At 37.1% G+C, this 21,273-nt stretch overlaps 1 protein-coding gene across 2 annotated transcripts; it reads right to left on the reverse strand.

Annotated features, from left to right (window-relative positions):
- Window positions 1-1,804: 1,804 nt before the first annotated feature.
- Window positions 1,805-8,869, reverse strand: LOC126693097 (BTB/POZ and MATH domain-containing protein 4-like). Of its 2 annotated transcripts, XM_050388971.1 has the most exons (5): window positions 8,398-8,869; window positions 4,969-5,314; window positions 4,542-4,821; window positions 2,480-2,527; window positions 2,223-2,388 (listed from the first exon to the last, which is right to left on the reverse strand). In XM_050388971.1, the coding sequence occupies exons 1-4, from the start codon at window positions 8,793-8,795 to the stop codon at window positions 2,481-2,483; spliced, it is 1,071 nt and encodes a 356-aa protein (XP_050244928.1). In that variant the 5' UTR covers window positions 8,796-8,869; the 3' UTR covers window positions 2,223-2,388; window position 2,480. The 2 variants fall into 2 exon arrangements, with proteins under 2 accessions (XP_050244927.1, XP_050244928.1); XM_050388970.1 differs by lacking the exon at window positions 2,480-2,527 and having other exon boundaries at window positions 1,805-2,388; window positions 8,398-8,868.
- Window positions 8,870-21,273: the final 12,404 nt, after the last annotated feature.

The raw sequence follows: 21,273 nt of genomic DNA on the forward strand, positions 1-21,273 counted from the left end.
AATTAGATTGATTTTTTAACAATTTGTTAGTTTTCTTTTCAAATAGTTTTGAAGATAAAGTAGGGGTGTAATAGGAATATTAGTAAATTAATTATTTTTATTTTTAGAAATTGGACAATATTTTGAGACATTCCAAAATGGAATAGATAACAAACAAACTGGGACGGAAGGAGTACTAAAAAGGGTTTTTATTTCATAATTAATTAATTTTAATGACTTGTTGAAAAATGTGATTAACCATTAAACATCAGTAGTCATCAAACTTTATCATTTCAAAGAAATATTTGCCCATCATTGGATGTCAAAAAATTTAAAATTTCTCGTAGGACAATCATTTAATTCCCTCTTTTGTGCTATTTACTTGAATACAAATGATAAGTAGTAAGTGCCATTCAATACACAGATTATAAGTCAGTGAAAAGCAAAACTAATTAATCAAGAGACTTATAACATAACTAGTTTTTCCAATATAATCGTTTAGTTTTCAAATTACACTACCCTAATTATTAAATTATAAAAAAAAAAATAAGTAAATAAAAAGAGAATTTTTTTTTTTTTTTGAGAGTTATAAACACCAATTTTTTGGAATGGCAGGTATAGGACCTACAGATGCCGTTAACCACTTGTCCTAACAAATTTCGACTCTCTCCACCTGTGTCTCCCTAATTGCATTTTATTATAATTATTTTTAAAAAAAATAACCACATATATATATATATATAATAGAACTTAGAACCTATACAACTATACCCATCAGGAGATATAAAAGCATAGTTATTAAACCCGGTCCAGACATTGACCCAGTCTATGAGTTGGTTCACTAGGTCACCGGTTCAACCAGTGGATCACTAGTTGAACTGCAGGGTCAAATAAAAAAATAAATATATATATGAAAATAAGTTAGAGAAATCATAACATAAATATGTAACTTCAAAAAATAGGCATATGCTTAAATTAAATTTGAAATTATAATTCAAAATCAAGGTTTCCCAATAACATAGTAGTCTTTTGATAAGATGTGAGTCTTGGAAGTAGTAGACAGACAAAGAAGTGCATTTTTTTTTTTAATTCTTTAAGTTTTCTCCCCTTTAAATTACCATATTATAAAGCATTAAACAACAAAAAGTCAATAAAGTTGACCTATAAATGTAATTTTACAAATTTTAGAAACCCAACTGTGTTATATAAACTCTTTTGGGTTACCTAGTCACCACAAACTCGCCAGGTTTGATTGGGTCGTATGCATAAACGGTCCATTTAAACACTCAGATTGGTCTAGATGCCGGGTCACCAAGTTACTGGTCCAACTGGCTAGGTCGGTCCAGGTTTAATAATTATGTATAAAAGACTAACCAAAATAAATAGTTTATCAAAATCTAGATAAATCTATTAATTTGTTTTCGAACAGGCTTACCTAAAATCTTTCAAGTTTTGATACTCTATAGTAAGATTCATGATACAAATACCTGTTCCTCTTAATCCTTCCCTAGATTTTGATCGATAAGTGTATACGTATATGCGAGTAAAATTCCCATAAAAATACATAAAATGCTACCCGCACAGGTAGTACTCTTACCTTCATTACCAAAAACCAGGCATCATCTCCTTAATCCTTGGGATAAATCAATTAAGACATTGTGATCCAATTAAACACTGAGACTACATTGTTTTGTTACATTTGGAATGTCATACAACACACGCTTAGTAAAATATCATACCTTAGTAACTTGGAAAACGTCATTAGTTTTTCAACAGCCTGGAAAGCAAGCAATTGGTTGTGCAGCACATTAAATACAGGGCTAGCTTCTACAACAAAGTGTTAATACTGGTTTATCAGCAAAATGTATTCTACATTCTTATAGCTACAAGTCTACAATCAGTCCTGACAATTACAAGTTCATGGTAATGCATCTGTTAATGCAACCTATACTATAACCCTCAGTACATTCCCAACAAACAAACATTGATTTCACATACAGCAGGGAAAGAAGAAAAAGGCAAAAGCAATAGACATGTTACAACGGAGGCAATGTTCCTTTCTCAATTAACGTTCTTAAATTTCTCCTCCCTTTTCCAATTCATACCAGCAGCGGCTACAAACATGTTTACCTTATTAGCCTTCTTGTCTAGGACTCCTAACACTAGCATTACCACCATCAGAAAGCTGGACCCACAAACTTCGACTTCGTTCCCCTCCATTTTCCCAGGTCTGTTGCCTTACACTCCTATCATTTGTGTCACCACCATCAGAAAACTGAGCCCAAACACTTCGACTCTTCCCCCCTCCACTGAATTCCTCTTCACACCCTGCCACTGTCTTAAGGATTTCAGATTGCAGCAGTGGGCAGTTCTCCTTGAGATACTCAAAACCGTCAGAGCGCATAACGGCTGTGTCAAACAGGGAAATTAAAGGATAAGGATATGACAAGCAAGAACACGGGGAAAAATAGACAACAAGGCTTATAAAATTAATGAAAACCTTAGGCTCCATTCTTGATTCCCATGTTTTCAATAACTTCAGCACCTCCTGAAGAGCAAAAGATTTTATAAACAGGACGTGCTGCAGTTGTTTAATCATGAATTTATGACATCATCATGTTCACTCATGTGCCAAGCTTGACTAGTTTTTGGAATTTGAATAACTAGATTAAATGATTGCGACACTCATAACCACTTCCAGTAAAGCCCAAGCAATTGTAAGAACTAACAAGAACATATAACTTCAAGGGCAAAAGGGCAAGGTTGCTTATGCTGTGGATAAGTAACCAGAGCAAGAAAAAAAATGAACTATCATTATTCCCAATTATGGTGTCGCATGAATAACTTGAGAAAGCATGGTTCCCAAGTAATTGAACAATATTGGAATGACATAGATGCCATGCCCATCTAGATCAAACGACAAGAAAAAGCAACTAAACATATTAATACCACATGAAAGCCTTTAAAATGCCAATACGAATACAGGTCACAAGCACATATATTATGAAAACAAGCAATATTAGAGCACCACCTGACCAAACTGCCAGATCCAACACCAGCCGACCCAAAAACCGTCCAATCTGAGTGGTGGTTTGGTCGGCTGCAGGTTGCTGATGACAGCAACCGACGAAATCGGTTCAAGTGTCGGGTTTAGTTTGAAAACCAATGGACCCGACCCATCCGAAACAGGTTGCAAGTTAGAATCTTCTCTTTTAAGCTTCAGTTCCTCAACTTGGCCGTTCGTCAGATCTTGGGTCTTGAGATCCTCGGATTGCGAGTCTTAGGTCTTCAGATCTGTCATTCTACCACCATCACAGGTTGCCTACTCGCCTTTGTCACAAGGTCGCCAACTCATATCCATCGCAGACTGAGTGGAATTTCTCTCTCTCTCTCTCTCTCTCTCTCTCTCTCTCAGGTTTGATTTCTAGTATCCATTTGGTAACAACTTATTTAGCTTTTTGTTGAAAATGTGCTAAAGTATAATTGCACTTTGAAAAACAGAGAAAAAGTAAAAAACAAGTGAGGTTTTAAAAATCTATACATAAGAGCTAAATCGCAAAAAGATGGCTTATACTCCAATGCAGAACAAACACTTAGTCTCACCTCTCTCTCTCTCTCTCTCTCTCTCTCTCTTCGTTTCAAACTCAAAGATCTAGGGTTTGTGATCTTGATTGTGCTGTTTTGTTTGTAGTTATGCGTTGTTTAGGTTTGTTCTTTGGGTTTGATTTCTCGGGGTTTAATCTCTCCATGTCTGGGTTTGTTCTTCTCCTTCAGACCAGAAAACACCTGCCGAATCCAACCACCGTCTACCCTAGCCCAATCCAACTAAACCCATGGTTACTAGCAGTAGGCGGCGGGTCTCTCCTTCCACCACCCGACATGAGAGGGTCGGTTTCAGGTTGAGTCCAAAACTGACCCGTGGACAACCCTAGGTAATATGTCGATTCTTGAAGATCTAGGATATGATATAACAGTAACATGTGAATTGCATTTGTAATATAGAAATAAATATTATTAATATTTGTTACATCAATATTTTATAAAGATATAAATATGAAATGCCAAATGGCATAAAATATATAGAACTAGTATACTAATTTGGAAGATAAAAATAACAAGAAAAATAAAGCGACATGATTGATGATCCATGTTTGACATTCACAGAAGTTAGGAAATTTAATATTTTCTTAATTTTGTAATACATGTACATGTTAACTCGTACCTCAAGTTTTAAAGTTATACAGATGTCCCTGAATTTCACATTTAAATCCCATTTTTCCTTTAAAATATTCAAATTTTACCCCAAACTTATGTGATAAAGACCAATTTCCTATTTACAGCTTTTCTTTGGTCTATCTGTACCTTACACATTTAAGATAATGAAATGGTTGTTATGTTGAAAAATCTGCACTTCCTAAATGCAGACTATGAGGGAAATGACTAGGAAATCCATAATGAACAATAACATTGTACTTTGCTTAGCACATAACAGCAATGTCGAAATAGTTTGACATAAATTAGAAACCTAAGTGAAAAAAAAAAATCAAGCAGGAGGAACATACCGACAAGGTTTTCAGCAGCAAATTTTAGGCAAACTGATTTTAAATCTGAAGCATGATAACTGTCAGCCAGGGCCAAAATATTGGCAACAGAATCTACAGATATATCCCTACAGAGTACAGACTCGCACATCAATCTAAGTCTAGGCAAACCATATTTTTCCGCTGCAGCTAACAATTTCGCAGCAAATGTGTCAGATAAAGATGGCATGCAAGATGAACTCAACGCCAAGAAATCCTCATCTTCAACAAGAGTATCCCTATATATGTAGTGAAGCAAAGCCTGCTCAACAAACATGCAAGAAATTATTACAAACATATACAAATATATGGTAAGCTCTACCTGACACAAAAGCCAGAATAATTCAAACCATGCTGCATTATATCCAAACAGGAAGGAGGGGGAAAAAATGTTTTTGGGAAAGGCTACCTTAAAAACATTGGGTTCCATATCTGTAACGACTATTTCTTGATCATCTTCATCCATTCCATTGAAAAATTCAGTTTCAAATACAGGAGAGCGAGCAGCCAGTACCAGTTTGTGAGCATGAAACTTTTCCCCAGACACATTAAAAGTAACATCAGAACATTCCTTATTCTCCAATAGCATACCAAAATGTGCTCCAATATCAGATTCAGGGACATGAATTGAGTGTAATCTTGAACAATCCACCGCAGAAACCACAACACCAACAGTACAATTAATTTTCAAGCAATCATCCTTAAGGAAAACTGATGATTCAAGCATATTCCGTCTGAAAAATCGCTTGTAGCCCCTAAAAACCAAAGAAAGAAAAGGTAAAATAACTAGAATAGCGGAAACACTGATAAAAGAAGAAGATAATAAAGTTATTTTTTCGATAATTTATAATGGGAGAGGGGAGATTTGAACCTTAGATGTCTCCATTGGAAACACCAGGAGGTGCTAGCTGAGCTATACAAGGCTCTTGGCAAGAAAACGATAATAATTGATTGCAAAATACAACATGGGAAAGAAAAAAAAAAATAGAGCTACTGGTCACTTGAAGCAGTGGACAAACTATTAAAGCATTTCCAACAGATTTATGCTGGGTCAGGATTCAGGAAAGGCAAATGCAGATTAGCATATGTTAAAACCTTTATCCTGTATTTCATGTTTCACAATGCATGAGGTGATGAACGTTGGAAATATTCCCCATTTTCAGATTTAAAAATATTAAGTTCATTATTGTTATTGGGGGTTGATGGTCCACATGAAACGATACTACACAAAAATATGTGATATTCTAGTGATAAGAATTTCTCCCAAGCACAAGACCACCATATTGCAAGTTTGCAACAAGAGTTAGAGAAAAACATTAGAAGCTTTCTTTTTATATGACTTTGTTGCTGCTCCTCAAGAATGCCGGATCTAACAGATGAAGCTATGAAGTAAAGGCAGGCCCTTGAAAGAAGAATTCATTTTGATGAAAGAAAAATTAGAGAATTTGTCTAAGAGTACCTTTAGAAAAAGAAGATTAAGAAAAGAAAGAGGAGAGAGAAGGAGAAAGAACCAACAAAGGCCAACATGACTATTGCTCAATACACTTAATATTATTAATCAACTCACTTTACCTCCTTTTGAATACATTAGGCACAATATACATAAAAGACTCTTGCTTGTACTAGCTAGTAGTAATAGGATTCCTACTAGTACTAGAACTCCTAGTTTAACTAGTAAACCAAACCTAATAAATATTTAACTTGGACCCAAAGAAAATAAACCTAAGATACTTAGAATACCCTAGAAGATCCTAGACTCAACTAAATTACCAAATACCCTTAATTCACAGGAATTGCAGAAATTACAGATTCGCCCCTGAATATAAAATTGACCATAACTAATAAATAAAAAGCCAAATTAAAAAATATTTTAACCCTAAAAGACTTATACTTAGTCTATTAAAATGACATGATTTCACTTCAATTGGACTTCAGACAAGGACCCAATAAAATAAATCTTGAATAGGCAAATTTGCAAAGTAATAGCAAATTAATCTTCCATGGCTTCATCACATTTGCTTAGCAGAAAAGGAAATTAGAAGCTACCAAGTCATTTCTGTCAAGTCTCGGACACAAACTTAAGATGCATAGAAACTCCTAGAAATTTCTAGATTTAAATCAATAACCAAAATACCTTTAATGTGCATGAATTACAAAAACTTACAAATGATCTCCCCCCCCCCCCCCCCCCCCCGATTATAAAATTAACCACAACTTATGAAATAAAAATACATATTAAAAAGAATCCAACCCTTAGACTCCCAATAACTTTGACTTTCAAAAGCATATAACACTTGACCCAATATTCAAAAGACTACTTTATGCATTAAGAGCACAAAGTAAACCAAAAATTACAAAGGAAAAACAAAATAGAAAAGAAAACAATGAAGAAAACTAATTACAAAAGAGGAGAGAACAAAGGAAAGACGGGAGAGAATCACTAGATGGGAGTCCCCAAGTCCGAGACCAGTCGAATAGAGATCCACTAAAGAAAGCAAGCAGCTGATCTCCAAAACTATCCAAATCCTCAAAAGTCTGCCTACTGCGTTCCTTCCAAAGAGACCATAGTAAGCACAAGGGAACTAAATTAGAAATGTTAGACGAGGGCTATCTGATTTAGCTTGAGTCACAATATAAGTCTTGGAATCTACAAACTTGCGAACAAACGACAAATCAATCTTTCTACAGATACATCACTCTCTCTTAATTGGAGAAAATTTGACCTCAAGTTTTGTAATGTCAGAGTCTCTTGTACTTGCACCATTGGAATAGTTTATATCTTGAGCTAATACCATTTTTTTTGTTATAGGAAACAGCATGGATGACAATGGAATGTCTTTATTTTGATCCTCGTCAAAATTTAGTAGGAATCACAAAATCAATGGCTTGAATAGCTTTCAATTCAAGAATCAAAATCCTTTTCTAATTTATTTTTTTGTTGGAAACAAGATCAATCATATTGCCTTCTTTGGACTTGACTTATTCATGATTAGAGTTGTGCTCACCTTGCTCCTTTGTTGTCTTCCAAAATTCCCCTTCCAGAAGGAAAATAAATCCACTACCCTCTAAGGCATAACCCAATAGATCCCAAATAAGCACAACACCATTGACCACAAATCTCAAGCAATGTCACAATGAAGAAGCAAGTGATTTATGAATTCCCCATTTTTCTTGCACATGCAACACCATTCCACTATAATTACATTCCTCATCCGTAGGTAATCCATCATAAGAATTTTTCCTATTGCAGCTGTCCAAGTGAAAAAAGCCACTTTTATCAGGCATTTTGACCCTCCAAATATATATATATATATATATATATATAAGGCTACCAAAGGTGTGAACATTTCTGCGGTGTGAAACTCTACCTCAAGCATACTACTTCTTGGTAGCATCCAAAAGATGTGGTCTTCTCCCACACCTCTTAACTTGATAAAGTAGATGAAAAGGAGGGAAGATGTTAGTACACTACAACTCCAGTCATGTGCAGCTCTCTAATTAATTAAGGTCATATTATCCCTGTGAATATTTCCATCCTTGTAGACCACATATAAGAAGAGACTACGGATTGTGCAATTCAAATACAACTGCCAACAGCGAATACCAACCTCGAATCTGATGAACCTAGACAATTAAAATTTGCCCCCAACCACTTGTAATTAATTATGCTTTTCCAGAGGGTTACACCATATGGTTGATTATTTATGTACTTGCATACTAATCACCCTTTCAGATCACATAGAAATACAATTCCAGTTCCACACAACACAACATAAATAAAAGGGTGATGTTGGAATTTGATAATAGAAAGAAATGATGAAGAGAGAGAGAGAGATACCACATGCTGCCACGGTACTTGAGGGTGTAGGGCCCACTCTCGAGGGCGCGATCGAAGTGGCTATGAACCTTGTGCTTGGCAGAGCCAGTCTGGTCGAGGAGGGTAAGTTCAAAGAGAGCACGGACGTCGGTGCCTTCGCTGGCGAGAGCGATGAAGACAGAGACATAGGTGGAGTTGTCTTCGGGGTTCTTCCCATCAGGGTAGAAATAGATGGCCCACTGGTAACCTCCAACCGTGAAATTCTCGCTCGCTATGTGCTTTCCAACTCCGATCCCCTTCGCCAACGAGTACCCTCTTATTGTGAAGTTGTGTGACCCGTTCACCGTTTCCGTCACCGACCTTGATCGAGATGACGACGAAGACGAAGACGACATCATCATCTCACCACCACCACGCATCTTCTTTTCTTTTCTTTTCTTTTTCTCACTGATTTTCCTTTTTTCTCCAACTCAAATTTTCATTCAATTTTCTCTTTACACTGCACCTTATATATATATCATCATTAACTCTTAATACTTACTTACCTAATTTGAATTGAGACAAAAAAAAAAAACAAAAAAACAAAAATAAATAAAATAAAATAAAAAACTTTATTTTCAAAAATTAATGTTTCCTTAGTGCAATAATCACTCGAGTATAAGTATTTGTAGGATGTGAGGGGTAAGATTCGGGATTTAAGTCTCTAGAAGAGAACTTCACATATACATACCTAAATTAGATTAGAATAGAATTTCTATCTTATATAAAAATTAAAAAAAAAAAAAAAAAAAACTTAAATTATTTAAAATAAAGCTAAGAAAAAATAAACGTTACACCTATATAAACAATACATTATAAAATAAGCAAAAAAAAAAAAAACTTAAATTATTTAAAATAAAGCTAAGAAAAAATAAACGTTACACCTATATAAACAATACATTATAAAATAAGCAAAAATCTATAACTAAAGTGTTAGAAAACACAATTAAAAGATCATAAAAATTGGAGCTTTTAGCATGGGTGAAAAGTTTGGATCCCTTGGGTGGTGGAAAGTGGAGGTATTTATAAGCTTGGTGGAGGCTAGGGTTTATGGTGGGACATTTTAATCAATCAACGGGCCAAATCGATTGATCAAAAATCCCACCAAAAAGGAAAAAAAAAAAAAAAGCATTTTTTAGGCTTCTGATTAAAAGAGTGCGTACACATTTAATTAAGTGCATACACATCCTTTGGGCTTCAAAAGGGAGAAAGTTTGAATCAATGATCTGGGAGTCCCACCAACCAGAGACTGGGTGTATCAACTCAGCAAACTAAGGCGTTAGCTGCTAGAGACATTCTAGGAGATATCACTTTCCCCGATCCTTCACCCAGAATCCAATTATCACCATAGATCCGTATGCACCTACCATCACCCACACGCCATTTTGCTCCCATAGTAATCACCCTTCTAGCCTTCAAAATACTTTTCCATGCGTATGACCCATTAGCAAACTTTGCTTCGAAAATGGTAGAGTTTGGGAAATATTTTGATTTGAACAGCTTGTAGAATAAGGAATCCTTGTTATGAATTAGTTGCCAAACTTGTTTTGCAAGCATTGCATCATTGAACTTGCACAGGTCTTTCAACCCCAAACCTCCTTCTTTTTTTGGTTGGCATAAAGTGTCCCAATTTTTCCAATGGACTTTTCTTCTATCCCCCCTTTGCCCCCACCAAAACTTTCGGATCATTGTTTCAATGTCCTTACACAGTCCTATTGGGAGTTTGAAACATGCCATCGCAAAAGTGGGAATGGCTTGAACCACAACTTTGAGTAAAATCTCCTTTCTGACTTGGAATAAAATCTTTTCCTTCCACCCTTGTAATTTCCCCCACACCCTTTCTTTAATATAGTTTAGGCTCTCCCGTTTATTTTTCCCGATCATCGCTGGTAGGCCTAGATACTTCTTATAGGCTCTTATTTCAGGCAGCCCCAAGAAGGCTTTTATTTGATTTTTTGCATCAAGGGAGGCGGACTTACTGAAGAAGAGGGTAGTTTTTTGCTTGTTTATTTGCTGCCCTGATGCTTTCTCGTACTTATCCAAGATCTCTTGAATGGTTTTCACATCTCCCAATTGAGCTCTACAAAACAACAAACTGTCGTCTGCAAAAAACAGTTGAGATATCTTATTAGGCCCATTACGACAAAGAAAGTAACCTCTAATCTTTTCAGCATGGACAGCATTGTTTATGAGCTGTGTTAAACCTTCAAAACATAAGAGGAAAAGATAAGGGGATAGTGGGTCCCCTTGTCTAATCCCCCTAGTAGGTTTAAAAAAATTTGTGGGTTCACCATTAACCAAAACAGAGTAGGAAACTATACTAATGCATTCAGAAATAAGGTGGATCCATTTTGGACTAAAACCCATCTTTCCCATCAACTGTAAAAGAAATCCCCACTCCACCCTATCATAGGCTTTGCTCATGTCTAACTTCATGGTCATAAAGCCATTTTTTCCTGATTTATTGGTTTTCATGTGATGTAAGGTCTCAAAGGCTACAAGAATATTATCAGAGATGGCTTTGTCAGATTGAAAGGCACTTTGTGTTTCAGAAATAATCAAGGGGAGAATTTTTTTAAGTCGATTTGCAAGGACTTTTGAGACTAACTTGTATAAGACATTACATAGTGCTATGGGATGGAATTCTGTGACTTGTTCAGGTTTCTTGACCTTAGGGATGAGGGTCAGGTAAGTGTGGTTTAAATCAGGAGGGAAATGACCATTTTGGAGACAAAAAAGCATAGCCCTAGCTACATCATCACTAATAAGATGCCAATAGTGTTGATAAAAGATAGAAGGCATACCATCGGGTCCAGGGGCCTTAAGAGGGGCCATTTGTTTTAAGGCATGAACCACTTTTGCCTTTGTGAATTCTCTTGTTAGGTCTGTATTCATCTTTTTAGTAACTACATGAGGAACAACCTCCAAAAGAGGGCTTGTTTAGAATCACTCCCCACGAAGCAAAACCTATGGAGAAGGAAGATTACAGCTTGCCCGAAGTGTGAAGCTTGCAATTCCTTTCCAGAAAATACTATACATGCTCTGTGGGAATGTGATGAAATTAGGGCTGTGTGGGTGCGGGATTTTGACTGGATTGACAGGAGAAAAGTTGCTAGGGGAAGCTTTGTGGACTTGTGGGAATTGCTCGATAATAGACTTGATACTAGAGAATTGTTTGTAGTAACAGCATGGTTCCTTTGGACTCGCTGAAACAAGAAAAGGATGAACCAGACCATGTTGCCACTACAACAGATTACGGCGGAAGCCCATCACTATTTGTCTGAGTATAAGAAGCACAATTGTCCAACGGTGACGTAGCAAAAGCCTCGGAGCATGAGATGGACACCACCAAAAGCAAGTCACTTCAAAACAAACTTTGATGGAACTTTCCTCGTAGAAAATGGAGCGGCAGGCATCGGAGTGGTGATACGGAACAGCACAGGTCAAGTAAAAGCTGCGCTCTCTGAAAAGATCCATGCTCCTGCCTCGGTTATAGTGCTGGAGATGCTTGCTACTAGGAGAGCAGCTGCCTTCACAAGAGAGATGGAGATAGAAAGTTGCATCCTGGAAGGGGACTCTCAGATAGTGATAAAAGCACTACAAGATGGAGACAAGGCCTTCTCAGAGTTTGGTCATACAGGACACGCTGTCCCATTTAAATTCTTTTAAGAATTGGTCGCTCTCTCATACCCTTAGACAAGGCAATGCGGTAGCATATGCTTTAGCTAGGAGAGCAAAATTTTCTTTTCCATTTACCATTTGGTTGGAGTCTGTTCCACCAGATTTAACAGGTTTTGTAAATGCTGATTCACCTGTAGTTTAATAAAGTTATCCTCTTATGGAATTCTCAAAAAAAAAAAAAAAAAAAAAAAGTGCATACACATCCATATGCATGCGTACGCACTCTTTGTAAGCCTTTTTAAAATCAACTTACAAAAGGCATGTCCGCACTCAAAACACACTTTTTATAAGCCTTTTGGAAATTGGGCTTAAAAATAAGGATTTTGGGCTTCGAACTTGGTTTTTTGGATCACATTTTGGGCTCTATTAACTATTAAGTCACTAGGCTCCACACACAGTGCTGATGATTTTGGTAGCGATTTGATTTCTCGTCGTTGGAACCAAGGGGCTTGGATATAAGTCCAAAGAAAATTAGGTGTTTATAGTTGCCTTTCTTTTGGTGTTGTCATGCACGGTGATGCCAAAAGACTATAGAGACGATCTAGGTGTTGCGGTCAATATCCAAGCCCTACCCATGCACGCCTCTTCAAAAAAAAAGCATACAATGGGAAGAGCTAACTTACAACATGGGATTATCGCTCGTTAGCATCTAGGTAGGGCTGTCCACGGGTTGGGTTTGTGCCCAACCCGGAACCGACCCACCGGAATCGGGTGGGGAAAAAATGCACCTGCCACCGACCCGCCTGAGTAATCGGGTCGAGCGGTTCAGATTATGAACGGATGGCGGGCGGGTCGGTCGGAGTCGTAGATCTGAGAAAACGACGAGAAAACGGTGAAAAAAACACAGATCCGGTGAAGAAACCCATATTTCAGCGATAGTTTTCCAGATTCCGGCGATATTTTCCTTAGATTCGGCGAAAATCTAACTGGATTTGATGAGATTTCGCAAGATCCGGTCAAAATCTCACTAGATCTAAGGGAAATGTCGCCGGAATCTGGGTTTCTTCGCCGGATTCTGGATAATTCTTGCCGGATTCTGGATAATTCTCACCGGAAACTGGAAATTCTTGCCGGGATCTGGAAATTTTGGCCGGAATCTGGAAATCTTTCTGTTGGTTCGGGTTTTTCTGGTTTTAGGGGAGGAAAACCGAAATGACCCGCCGGAATCGGTTTCTGGTGGTGAAGATCCACCGCCGACCGCCGGAGCAGTCGGGTCGACCGGATTCGGGTCGGTTCCGGTCGGTTTTTTGGGTGGGTCGGGTTACTGGATCAATTTGGACAGCCCTACATCTAGGGACTGCTTCCCTATAAAGGGTGGTCTCAAAGTCATAGACTTCGAGACCGATGGTCATCTGAAAAAAATGTGTGGACCGTGTCATAAATCCCTGGGGGGTAAGAACCCAAACATACTCATATGACCGCCGCGAGGGGGTAGGGGTTGAGGCGGTTCCTTAAGAAAGGGAGAAAGAAATGTATCTAAGTTTGATTTACTCTATAGCAGAATTGGCAAAAATGGTGATGGTGTAAGCCTGAAGAGATAGGCGTCTTTCTAAAAAGTCAATGGATCAGTGGGACCACATGACAAGAAGTGTGCGAGTTAACTGAGATTATGGTATGATGCATGGAGAACATAAATGCGCAAACAAGATGCAAGAGACACAAGTATGAAGCGTGCAAGAAAACTGAGCCGGATGGCATATGCTATGCAAAGATGGACTGATGGTGGACACATGATGCAAATGGCCTTTCTAAAGAAAGAAAGGCATGTGACCGATTATGGATGCATTAGGCATGTGAACAAGTGTGATAGGTGCAATGGTAAGAAAATGTAAGATGTTAATGAGCATGTATGTAAAGATGCAAATGTATGCGAAGACAAAAAGTATGGGACAGAGATAGCAACATCAATAAAATTAGCAAAGAGCACTATGGTGTGGGTTGATCAATCAATGAGATCAAACAACCCACATATGCATGAGGCGAATCAACAATATTGATGATGCATAAAATCGTTAGTGAGTTGATTGTCCACACTCGCGTTGAATGAGGTACCTGAAGAACAAAGAAGATGAAGAACCTACAGAGAGCATCGGTGGGGTGCTGGCCAAAAAACCCTTCGAAGGTTAAGTTAGTGATAGAAGAATCTCCAATAACTCAAAAATGTAAGAGCTAGGAAATTGCACGTGCCTTAAGGAAGAGGATGCCCAGTGCTTATATAGTGGTGTAGAGCTAACCAAGATCCCTTGAATGTAAGGTTTTTTCTTATAGAGAAGATTTGGAGATAAGGCCTCAAGATCTTGGGCTTTTCTTCCTATATAGGGAAGACATGAGCGTGGTGTAGGGTCTTTGGACGTGGCTTGCAAGTTCTTTCCTTTTAGGCATACATGAGTGGAGAATATGTAAAGGTTTGTGGGACCCAATTACTAAACAATCGGTATGACCATCCGTCCGTCGGTATGAATACGGAGGATAAGACATGACCATCCATCAGGTACATATGCAACCATACGTGGAGCAATGATTCCCAGAGACTTCAAGGGAGTCAATTGAGGAGTTCATCCCGACGAGTGCGTAGTTGTCGGGTCCAACCAGAAGAGGCACATACCCTGACAACCCATTGATACGTGACAATCATTAGGGCAAAGTGTGTCGCATGGTGTTAATGAAGGTACCTGACAACTCCTTGATACGTGACAACCGCCAGGGTGGAATGTGTCTCGTGGTGTCAGGGAAGGTACTTGACGACCCCTAGGTCCTTAATGACCTCTTGATACATGATGACCGTTAAGGCGGGATGTGTTGCATGGTGTCAGGGAAGGTACATGACGACCGTTATGGCAGAGTGTGTTGCCTAGTGTCAAAGAAGGTGCCTAGAGGTCCCTAATGACCCTTAGGTCCTTGATGACCTATTGGTCCTTGACGACCCATTAATACCTGACGACTATTAGGGCTGAATGTGTCGCCTAGTGTCAAGAAAGGTACTTGACAACCCCTAGGTCCCCAATGATCTCTGGGTACCTAACGACCCATTGATACATGACGACTTTCAGGGCGGAATGTGTCGCCTGGTGTCAAGGAAGGTACTTGAAGACCCCTAGGTACTTGACAACCCATTGATATATGACGACCCGTTGATACGTGACAACCATCAGGGCGGAGTGTGTCGTGGTGCCACACTCCCTTTATGACTAATGATGCTTTTGGTGATCAAAGAATTTTTTGGTAAGCTCATGATGCTTTTGGTGACCAAAGATGCTAGGGTGTTAGAAAAAATTTCTGGCTGCTAAAAATATTCCCTATCAAATATGATGAATGCTTGGGTAACAAAGAGACAAACAGAGGTATGCATGAAACAACATATGAATGCATGGACATATACAAGGAGTACAGGTGCATGGCACACTAAAACAAGCATGAATGAGAAATGTACATAAGTATGCATGAAACAACATGTGAATGCATGGACATGTACAAGGCATATGGGAAATGGCATAGAGAAAACTAAAACAAATATTATGAGAGATGTACATGTTGCATGTATGGGGGGTAGAGGAACAAAGGGAAGTATGCATGAAACACAAGGTAACAACATGTGAAGCATGGAGCATGAGCAACCCAATAGATACATGAACTGGAGATAGGCAAGCAAGCAAATAGACATGTGAAACACAAAAAAATAGATGGACGCAACTGAGATATAGATATATAGCATATAGACAACAAGCGAGTGAACATGTGAAGCACATATGGGTAGACAAAAGCAATCGACAAAAGGATATACAACACATAGCATGAACAACATATGAGGCATGAGAAAACAAGCAAATAATTGACAAATGGTTTGGGTGCAAGCGTCTGCAAACGAGTAGTTTCCTCGTGGGAAGTATGCCTTAGCCTGGAGTGGACTTGGTATAGGGTGAAAAATGGAGTCACCATCTAGATTAGGTCTAAGAACCATATTGGGCCTCTTGGACCACTCATTTAGATGTATAGGTCTGCATACCAGATTATAGGTCTGAAGCTTGGGTATGGCTTGGGAAGGTGTTAGGCACCAAGAACACCTAGCTTGTGGGCCGGCCTCCATTATGTGTTGCTAGACTATATTTAAATAATAAAATTACTAAAAGAGCCCTAATCTTAAACCTAAACATACATGATGTAATTAAATAAAATGACACACACAATATGCTAAATATCGCATCACAACATAAAAAGAAACACAATAAAACCAAATTAAACAAATATTATACTAAAAAGGAAAAGATAACAATTAAATAAATACAAAAGGAAAAAAAAATCACAAATAAACCAAACATGCCAAAAAGACCAAATAAAATATGGAGAGCAAATAAACATAAATAGTTAACCTAAAAAAGAGTCGAGCAGAATCAAATAATATGTGAAAAATGATTAAAATAATAAAAACAAGGTTTTTGTCAAATCTGGATTTAGGGTGCATACGCATACTCAACTATGCACACACCTGGTCGAAACCATGTGCACGCATACTCAATGAAGCACACGCATCCTTTAGTACAGATCTAAAAAGTTACATCTTTACAAATTTAATCATTCAAATATATAAACATAGAAATCAAATAAGTATATTAGAAATGCTAAAAAGTAAACTAGCATAAACCAAATAACACAAAATATTATCATAAACAAATAGCCATGAAACAAATCAAACAATTATACTAAACTACATTAAAATTAATAAACATGTCAATCTTCATATAAAACCAAAATAACAACCCAAAAACAACAAGAACTTATTAAATAAACTCGAAGTCAAATTTAACACATATTAAAGGGTCATAAGCATCAATCAAATATAACAAGAACACTTAAGATAATACCAAACAAAGAATCATGTGAATCCTATGTAACAAAGTAGAAAATCATGGAAAAAAGACTCGTCTTGCTTTAGAATCACAAATTTAAGATTGTTTAACCGACCCTTAGTGCCTACAACACAAAGATTATATTGAGAAAACAAGAACAATAAAAAAACACAATATTTTTTAGGAATCACAACTCAAGAATAAACTTTAATTGAAAAAGTTTTAGAAAACAGTTTGGAAAACAAACTTTTTGCCTTAGAACTAACTAAAGAGAGATTTTGAATCTGTAAAAAAAAAGTGAAAAGGTGATGTGTGGGTCTTTAGAAAAGATGAACTAGGATTTAGAAAAGATGAAAGCACTCTTTTTAGCTAGAGTTTTGATTAAAGACATAAGGTGAATATTTATACATTAAAACTAGTGTTTGCGAGGCTTTTTAGAGACTTTTGGACGTTCTCAAGGGTTTAGGGACTGGCCCCCATCAAAGAATGGTGTTTGGGGGCCCAAAAATCATGTTTTAATTACTTGGGAATGAGCCTGCATACACAGGTTTTGAGGGTGCGCACGCACCCTTGATTCATGTGTACGCATGCTCCTAAAAACCCTAATTTTGACTATTGTGTTGGCTTGACTTCAAATGGTCATAACCCACTCAATATAAATCCAAATTAGGTAAATTTTATTTTTAAATTGAAGCCTCGAATGTCTACTTTCCAATGAAACAAATCCCACTTAAATATTCTTTTTAGATAAAAAGTTAGGGTCAAAATAGTGAGCAAATGTCATTTTCAACATTGTTTTCAAAGCAATTTGAGCACTTTCGAGTTGTGATTACTTCCAAACTATTGTGATCTCTTTAACTACCCATGGTTGACATATGTCAAGCTCATCATTAGGGCTAGGGACCAAAATTTATCAATGGGTACAAAATGAAGTTTCTACGGTTGCCCCTTTTTTAACTTTGCTTGCACTACAAGTATAGTTAAGAGCTTGAAGAGACAAATGTTTTGTAAGTTAATAAACTTTGAGTCCACACACACTATACACAAACACACAAACAGGCAAGCAAATGCAAACATGGAGCGTGCTTAAAAAAATGATTACTGCACTTCCAACAAGAAGTGTGAAAAACCACATGAGACATAAAAGAAAATCTGGGATGTTTTCAAGTTTTAAGGACTCTACCTTCGAGTATTAAGGACTCTACCTGATCATGACACACATACATGCAAATAATAATGAGAACAAGAAATGTATCATAAGAGACATAAAAGAAAATCTAGGATGTTTTCGAGTTTTAAAGACTCTACCTGGATTAAGGGGATCACTCAACCAAGCAGTTTACGTTCAAACAAAATAGGCCACTCAAGAATGAGCATTTATGCCAAATAGGACCACTTGTCTGAGCAATTTACGTCCAAATACAAACAGACCACTCAAGAATGAGCATTTATGCCAAGGGTGTAGACACCGCATTTTATACCCCTTACGACTCGGGTCCCTGTTCCCCAATGATGTTGGAATTCTAAAGCCCAAGGTTTATTTAGGACCCGATCAGATTGAAATTGACTTGAGGAAAGTATTTTTGGGGAAATATAACTCTTTTATGAACTAAATAAGTTATTTTTAGAAAAAGAAAGGTCACAAAAACCTTAGGGCATGTGTACGCATACACGCATGATCCAACTCTGCGTACTCATGCTTCATGCATGCATACAAATACATGGGCATGCGTACACATGTTAGGGTTTTAGAAACTATGAAAGACAAGTTTTCTACATTAAAGCTTGGCTTTGAAACGAATCCCACATCATCTGGGAGCAGTTCCAAGCCCCCATTTTTCAATTATAAAAAGTCATACATGATACCTTTTGAAAAACACAGAAAATCCTAAGGGAAAACACAAGATTAACTAGAAATAGTGAGTGTGAGTTTGGATAGCGGCAGACCCAGCGTTTTGCGAGTCTACGTTTTTTTGGTTGGGTCTCACACACTGTTCACGGGACCCGCAAGTACTGATTTCAGCAAATGTTAAGTTAAAACTGGGTCTCACGGCACTATTTACATATTTAAATATTATTTTGCTACAGTGTTTTCAGTTTTCAACAATAAATAGTATCCAAATAGACCCTGAATTATAGAAGGAGTTTTTCACAAAAACATTCTCAAGTCAATATTTTTCTGATTGGGGCCTTTTTTGGCTTTGATCTTCGAGTTTCAAATTTACTTATTACTTCTTTGTTTGATTGTGAATAGATTAACTGAGGGGAACAATCAAAATCAAGCTAAGGAGCTTTGTGTTTTGAGGTATAATGTTCTAAGTTCTTTTCTTCTTCTCTTTATGTTTTGATTTTCTTTTTCTTTCTTTTTTCTTGTTTGTTTATGTTATAATATGTTTGTTTAGTTTAAGTTTACATAACTTTTCTGTTTTTAAGCATGTTAGGTTGTTAGATTTAAGTATTTTGTTCTATTGTGTCTTGTGTTTCAGGGTTAGGGTTTAAGGCGTGCATGGGTATGCATGCTTTCTGCACGTGCACGCATAGTCAAAGTATGCGTACGCATACAATTGGACTGCATACGCAAGCCCTATGTATGGACATGCATACTCATGCTCAGAAACCTTAATCCGAACCTTTTTACTTCTGTTTTTATTTTTATTTTTATTTTTTTTAATACGCTTCCATCCTGGTTTGTTTTCATATGTATATGTCTCTATCTCCACGTTTTGCTAATTGTTTATTCTTCACATGCTAGATCAGGGTTTTATCTTCCAATTTTGTTGTTTTGCCATGATCATGCATATAACATGATCATGCATTGAAGCATAGATGTTGTGGTGCAGTAAGGTAAGTCATGCATTCATATGAACATGCATTTGTTTGAGATAGGATCTTGATCTTACTTTGATGAACATGAATGATATTTGCAAATGCTTGGCCTTAGATATGATAACATGTTTGTTTGATCTTACCATGCCTATGTTTCTACTTTGGGGACGATATTTATTTGTTTGTTTGCTGCCTTGGATATGATGTGATAAGATGTATGATAGGTGCATGCTAGGGTTTAAGATATGGTGAGTTGCATGATAGATGTATGTTAGGGTTTTGGGATGAAAATGCCATGTTGATTGCTAGATGTATATGCTAGTGTGTGTGTGTGTGTGTGTGTGTGAGTCTAGAATGACAATATTGAATGTGCCTCATAAGACACAATGAATGGAAGCCGACCCACAGGTCGAGTGGGGTCAAGTGTCTAAAACTTTCCCAGTGGTGGAGTCAGGAATTTTTTCTAGGGGGTCCAAGGTAAACATAATAAAATTCTTATGTATAAAAAAATGACTAAAAAAATTCTTATGTATATAATGATAATTTAATTTAATTGTCCAAGTCATTACTCATACTATCAATTAAAAAAATAATTGAAAATTTATTATTTTCAAATTATCATAAGCCTTTCTTGGAAACAAAAAACTTTGACAAGTGACAATTAACCAACATAAAGCCTATTAGTAATTAGTATAGTAGTATAGACCTAGACCCTAAAGTGTGTACAGATACCTAAACCCTATTCGGCTATTCTATTAAGCTTTTAACATTTGCTTATTTCTTTTTTCTTTTTTCTGATTCAGCTACTTGCTAGACACCACAAACATAAAGCATATTCTAGTTGCTATTAGAATATGCTTTACTCCTTTACTCTTCTTCACTTGAACGGTCGAACAACAAACACTTGACATAGAGAGACTCTGATAGAGGCATAGAGAGAGTGAGAAACTTACCAAACGTTCATAGTGAAGATAGATCGAGACGGCACCACAGCGAAGGCGAAGGTAGTAGTGGCAAAGGCGAATGGAGCTTGACTGCTTGTTGCTAGAGAAGTATAGATCTTTAGGTTACCAGGTTGGGAAGTTTAGGTTGTGTTTATGATTTTTTTTTTTTTTTTAATCGTGTTTGTGAAGTTTAATGTTGTGATTTGTATCTATTTCTTTGGATTTTATAGTCTTGATTTAATTAGAATTTGGATTCCTAATTTAATTAGGAATAGGAATTTGACTAACAAATGGGTTTTTTTTTTTAAAGCAAAATTGTTTATGGGCCAAAGAATGCGCTGGGTTTTAACTAAATTGCTATGTATTTTTTGTCAAAAAACCCGGGGGGGGGGGGGGGGGGTTCTTGCTATATATATATATATATTTTTTAGTACTATAATTCTAGGGATTTTTCAAAACTCAAGGGGGGCTATGGTCCCCTTGGCTTCGCCATTGCACTTTCCCATCTTCATACCTAAACTACGGACACATGCTTTAGTAGTACATCATTCTTTCCACTAAGG

This window comes from Quercus robur, chromosome 7 (assembly GCF_932294415.1).
Source record: "Quercus robur chromosome 7, dhQueRobu3.1, whole genome shotgun sequence".
NCBI classification, from domain to species: Eukaryota; Viridiplantae; Streptophyta; class Magnoliopsida; order Fagales; family Fagaceae; genus Quercus; species Quercus robur.

Bases quoted from the DNA above. Each gene is read 5' to 3' on its own strand.
- LOC126693097 (XM_050388970.1), bottom strand. From the start codon at position 8,795: ATGCGTGGTGGTGGTGAGATGATGATGTCGTCTTCGTCTTCGTCGTCA. The intron at 5,315-8,397 runs GTATCTCTCTCT...TTTGGTTTTTAG, and splicing joins AAGTACCGTGGCAGCATGTG to GGGCTACAAGCGATTTTTCA. The intron at 2,389-4,541 runs GTATGTTCCTCC...TGTTTGACACAG, and splicing joins TGCTGCTGAAAACCTTGTCG to CCGTTATGCGCTCTGACGGT.